This window comes from Pseudochaenichthys georgianus, chromosome 17 (genome assembly GCF_902827115.2).
Source record: "Pseudochaenichthys georgianus chromosome 17, fPseGeo1.2, whole genome shotgun sequence".
NCBI lineage: Eukaryota > Metazoa > Chordata > Actinopteri > Perciformes > Channichthyidae > Pseudochaenichthys > Pseudochaenichthys georgianus.
In genome coordinates, this window is record NC_047519.1 from 33,025,950 (window position 1) to 33,031,949 (window position 6,000).

At 41.0% G+C, this 6,000-nt stretch overlaps 1 protein-coding gene across 1 annotated transcript in view; it reads left to right on the forward strand.

The window, feature by feature from the left end:
• LOC117462539 (collagen alpha-1(XI) chain-like) overlaps positions 1–5,439 on the forward strand; it is a 79,942-nt gene extending 74,503 nt beyond the window's left edge. Inside the window, exons 58-67 of the mRNA XM_034104809.2 lie at positions 141–194; positions 733–840; positions 1,188–1,241; positions 1,330–1,365; positions 1,454–1,507; positions 1,922–2,183; positions 3,382–3,494; positions 3,635–3,703; positions 4,073–4,306; positions 5,118–5,439. Coding sequence (XP_033960700.1) covers positions 141–194; positions 733–840; positions 1,188–1,241; positions 1,330–1,365; positions 1,454–1,507; positions 1,922–2,183; positions 3,382–3,494; positions 3,635–3,703; positions 4,073–4,306; positions 5,118–5,264 — 1,131 coding nt within the window. The 3' untranslated portion in view covers positions 5,265–5,439. The remainder of the gene's footprint in view (positions 1–140; positions 195–732; positions 841–1,187; positions 1,242–1,329; positions 1,366–1,453; positions 1,508–1,921; positions 2,184–3,381; positions 3,495–3,634; positions 3,704–4,072; positions 4,307–5,117) is intronic.
• The last annotated feature ends 561 nt before the right edge of the window (positions 5,440–6,000 follow it).

The following is a 6,000-nucleotide window of genomic DNA, read 5'->3' on the forward strand; positions in this document are numbered from 1 at the left end:
TAGTGGGTGCAGTACCTCTGCAGGAACAATGGAACACAGTCAGGACGAAAGCAGAGATCTGTGATGGCTGTCACAGTCAAATAATGTGTATTCATTTCCCTGACAGCTATGCTTCACAAACTGATTCTTTCCCTCCACAGGGACCCCCTGGACTCTCTGGTATGAAAGGTGACTCTGGAGGGAAGGGAGGGAAGGTAGGATATTATTACAATGCTAATCTCAAATTACTTTATTGTGTCTTTCTCATATCTGCCAATGAGAAGCTCTCAAAGTAAGCAAACATCTGGGCCTCTTGTCCCTATGTTCAGTGTCTCCGGGTAAAGATGGAGAAAGCTTCTGCTCTGTGCTTTCACACCCTGATTTGATATGCAGAATACAAGCCCTATAATATCCTCGCTGTAGTGGTCGTTTGTTAAATGCCAGCATGCGGTAGTCAGACGCAGATAACCATAACTCTGCCAGCAGCAGGTGCACAGGCAGACCCCCATTCTTTAACATGACGCCAGTATAAGCACACTAATCATTTATAGACAGAAATAAGCCGGTACTAAGCCTGGACAGATATTGCACATACACTTTTATTCTGGTTTCCCTTTGAAAAACTGCTTTCATTTTCAGCAGATGATAAACAGAAATGAAACCTTAGAAGAACATCTAGTACATATAATGTTTTTCTCCTATTTCAATGCTTTTGTCTCATGTTTTTTGCTCGTCTTTCTCCGCCTGCTTCAGGGTCATCCCGGTCTTATCGGTCTGATCGGACCTCCTGGTGAGTCCGGAGAGAAGGGAGACAGAGGACTGCCTGGATCTCAGGGTACAGGCGGAGGAAAGGGAGATTTTGTAAGTGTATACTCTGCATTGTGTGCATAAACATATTTTGAAAAAGATTTTTTTGATTGAGTCCAAATGTACTAGTTCGAGATCCTTTAATATATGTTATTTTGATGTATTCAGGCTTTTTTCTAATGTGATGCATAACAGAAGAACCCATTTTGCATGAATGTTGGTTAGCTATTTGTTGTTATGTTGCATGCATTTGCCAAATGTTTTGCCATTTTCAAAAATACCTGATATGACTTCCTAAACTCTCAGCCCTAACTGCAACACATGTGGGACTAACACATCCAACATTATATTGAAAATGAGATGTATTCTAACTGTGTCCTGCTTGATGTCATGTATTACAGGGTATTGTTGGTACCTCTGGTCCCCTCGGCCCTCCTGGTCCTCCTGGTATTTCTGTAAGTCACTTTTCTTAATACTTTATTTAAAAAAAATCCCTCTTCGTAATATCATGTTGTTCATCTCTTGTTCATTCCTCTTCAACAGGGCCCTCAAGGACAGAAAGGTTCCAAGGGATCATTCGTGAGTCCATTGTTGCCTTTTATTGCCCACTGTGTGATTTATAATCAGAACCGGTCTCATTTTAATGATGTCCATATTTTGTTTTCAGGGTACATCCGGTCAGAAGGGAGACACTGGAGTGATCGGACAACCCGGACCCCCTGTAAGTCCCCTGTTTGTTGTTGTTTGGCAGTTCTACCCCAAGCTTTATTATTGTTAGAAATTAAACAGTATACTGCTGTGATGCTGTACATGGACGTGAACTGTAGCATTATGATTAAATACTAGAGCTGAAACAACTCTATTACAGCTCTAGTCTGGGAGTGGCTCCTTATTTTCATCTAAAGTAACAGACAGAGAATCAGCACTTTTGAAACAGAGGGGATTATGGGTAATGCTGCAGTGATCCAAACACTTTGTATATATCTGAGACCTATAATATATTGATGAAAAACAGTATAATAGGGGACCTTTAAATAATATATATGTTTACCCATCTCTATAGACCAAGTACATGCTTTTGGATACATCCCTTGTTAAAAATTGTGCATGCTTAACCTACACATTCCTGGTGCAGGGTCCTCCCGGTGACTTCATCCAGCCGCTGCCCATCCAGGGGGCAGGCAGCAGGAAGACGAGGCGGCAGGCTGACGTTCAGGGAGACGATGCGATGGCAGACTACGGCATGGATGCCGGTATGGAGGGAATGGAGGATGTCTTCGGATCCCTCAACAACCTCAAACAGGACATCGAGCGCATGAAGTTCCCCATGGGCACCCAGGACAATCCTGCCAGGACCTGCAACGACCTGCAACTCAGCCAGCCCGACTACCCCGACGGTGAGAAAGAGTTTATATTAGTGTTAGCGATGAGACAGTATTGGTAGTAGAATTCGGTCTACGGTTGCAGTAGTTAAAAACGTTAAATATTCAGTATAGAAGAGCTGTATTTATTCTAGCCTCTACTTTAGGGACACTTGACTTGCTTTGCCCACACTGGGACACTTTTGCAAAAAGGCAGAGAACAGAGGCAGTTTAAATGGCTTCCCCAGGCACTTACTTTATGCACTCTGGAAGCTCAGTACCATTTCAAGTACTAAGACATTTCCATTGTGAATCTGTTTAATGTAATTGTGAGGTAGATTAATAGCTTAGACTTAATTAGATATACTTTATTGAACACAAATTTGAAAATGATTGTGTTACAGCTTCATAGCACACGAGTAAACCATGTTATATAAATGTAGAGTCGAATGATATACATCTATATACGATCTCTCAGTCTGTACACACAAACTGAAAGATTGACATTAAAGTTGACTTTGACTATAGAATACACAACATCAAATATTCAGGTTTGAAAGGTTACCTCGCTCTCATTTGAGTGTCACTGGTATAGTTTGTCACTTAAATGTCATAGTATTGAATGCTATTTACACATAAATCCATGTATTGGAAAGTGGTTGATGGTCATTCAAATGGTATGGTATAGTAGTAAGGTATAGTGTCCTAAAATAGTCATAGTTCAGTATGCCCTAAAACTCAAAGTATGAATACATTTTTAAAGTTAACTATAAAAGTATTTTTTAACAAAGTTTTTAAGTAAATGATGCCATAAAAAAGTCAGTGTTTGAACTAAAGAAGCCAGAGCATAGTAGAGTAAAGTCATAGTACAGTATGTCAAAAACTAAAAGAATAAAACACATTATTTCCCCTTAAACTGTGGGTTTTCTCTGGAAGTGTTTCCTTGTACGATGTGAGGGTCTAAGGACAGAGGGTCTAAGGACAGAGGGTCTAAGGACAGAGGGTCTAAGGACAGAGGGTATCGTTTTTCTCATACTGATATTCTGAACAAACTGTGCTGTTGTATTTGCTGTAAAGTGTCTCTACTGTAGGCTAATTGTATTATATGTACTGCACTTTGGCTCCACCAAAAATCGTTTATAAATGTGCTATATAAATAAAACTTGATTTGATTTGAAAACAATTTTGAAAACCGTTGCCTCGGCTCCGTCTCTTGGCTGTGTTTGTCTCTCAGGTGAATACTGGATCGATCCCAACCAGGGCTGCACCGGAGACGCCATCCAAGTGTTCTGTAACTTCACGGCGGGCGGAGAAACCTGCATCTTCCCAGATAAGAAATCCGCAGGGGTGAGTAACGAGGAAAAGGCTACATCTGTTCAGTACAATATGAGGAGCTATTTGCTGATATGCTGTATGTACACTTTGCAATTGGAAAAGTAACACATATAATTGTCATTGAATTAATTTGTTTCCTTTTTTGATTATAGGTTAGAATATCCAACTGGCCCAAGGAGACTCCAGGGGCATGGTTCAGTGAATTTAAACGTGGAAAGATTGTGAGTAAAACCATGTGACTTTTTATTTTATATTATTTATTTTTAATGTTGCCGTTTAATTAGTTCGTCTTATTCAAGATTCAAGGCTTTTATTGTCATGCGTACATAGCTACAGTGTAGTTATGTCGATGACAATCTTCAGCCACAGCCTCCTCCATCAGTGCAACACAAGAAAACAAATAGTGCAATTAAATACAAATAGAATAGAAATAGTGTCTATATACAAGTCTTATTCACGGAAACTCATTCCCTATAATCACTCTCTGCTACCCTGCCTTACCGTCTCTTACCATTTCTTTTTCAAACTGTCCCTCTCTACTCCATCCTTGTATTAACCCTGTTTCCTTTTCTCCATCTCTCTCTCCCTAGTTGAACTACGTTGACATGACAGAAAGCACCATCGCCACAGTTCAGATGACCTTCCTGAAGCTTCTGAGCTCCTCGGCTCGGCAGAACTTCACCTACATCTGCCATCAGTCGGTGGCCTGGTTCGACGCCAAGGCGGACAGCTACGACAAGGCGCTGCGCTTCCTGGGCTCCAACGACGAGGAGCTGTCCTACGACAATAATCCCTTCATCAAGCCCCTGACGGACGGCTGCTCGGTAAACACTGCTTCATAACTTTCCCTTTGCAATTCAACTTTGTTCCAAATCCCATGGCATCCAAGTAATCCTCACAAATATGCAGGAGAAGAATGGCACACGCCCATGTTTAAACTGTCAGATACAGACCAGAATAATCGAGGGGTTGGGCAAGTTTAGACTCTGAAATAGCTTCAACGGTTTGTAATGAATGTTGGAAAGAGCTGAAATTAAGCTTTTAATTCAACAAAAACACGTTAGGATAATCGATAGGTGGTTGTGTTGCTTTTTCAGCTTCGTAAATATATTTTTTTAATTATATTAAATGTAATATCTTTCAATGTTTGGCTCTTTGACAAGCAATGTGAAGACATTACTTTGGGCTTTAGGAGTAATAGAGATTTTACTTGTTATTTTGTTTACATTTTATGAATCAAATGATCAAGTAAATAATGAAAACAATCACATGAAATAATCATAAGTCTATGCTATATATTTTGCATAGAGCAGCAGTTAGGACTTTTTTCTTACAAAGGAAAGAGGCACCTTCTTAAATGATTTCAAAAAATGCCCATCACAAAATGTCCAAAGCCAAGATGACATCTCCATTGTTTCATTAGTTTGACTAGCTGAAAACATCAAGATATTTTAATTACAATGATGTAAAAAAGAGAAAAGAAGCAAATCTCTGCATTCCTGAAGTTTTCTACCAACAATACATCTTTGTCTGCTCTTTCAAGATAAGCCTTTATCCGTCAAATGCATCTCTTTACTGTACCAGTTTCACAAGGTTACATGTTGAAGGGACTCACGCTGTTCTGTGTGCTTTCAGCTGAAGCAGGGCTACTCCAAGTCGGTGCTGGAGATCAACACTCCCCGCATCGACCAGTTGCCCATCATTGACGTCATGCTGAATGACTTTGGGGAATCCAACCAGAGGTTTGGCTTCGAGGTCGGCCCCGTCTGTTTCCTCGGCTAGACACACCCCCTACTCCCCGCTGAAGGACAGGGTCAGAGGGTCCATACTAACACCCACATGCTGAGATCCCACCGCCTTAAACCTTCTCTCCCTGCGAAGTCAAAAACCTGTGTTTTCTTTCGTTGCCGAGAAGATCCACTGAAGCCCCGGAGAAGAAGAGTTGCCCCCCCCCCCCCCCCCCAGGCCCTGTCATGAAGCGCTGACCCGGGGAAGCTACTCCTCGCCCTTGTAGGGCCAGAATCACATGACTTTAACTTACATGTAGGAATGGGAGTGACATCAGGAAAAGGACATTTGATGCCGTGGCGGACAGAGCAACAGAGAGAGGATCCACTCACCCCCTCGTCCCCCCCCGCCCCACGCCTCCCTCTCTGGAGCTCCAGGTGCTGCTCTGAATACAACCACAGGGGTGCTTTTGTGCAGAATCACAAAACCCTCAAGGTGCTACAAAAAAGTGCTTTTTGATCAAACTGTAATTATTATTATTATTGTGTATAATATTGTTCCTTCCTGAATCCACTCAACTTGCATGTGCCCCAGCTCTTAGTTTAAATAAGTATTTGGTAAGCTATAGGAATAAATCCAATGAGTATATTTGATGTGTGTTAAAAACAAAATTGCTAAGAAATATGTCTTTTGAAAACATTCCAATTTGTAAGTACAAAATAATCCTTTTGTAAATAATATGACTTTCAGTATTTGTTATTAATAAGAGCTAACTGGAACATCACCTAAC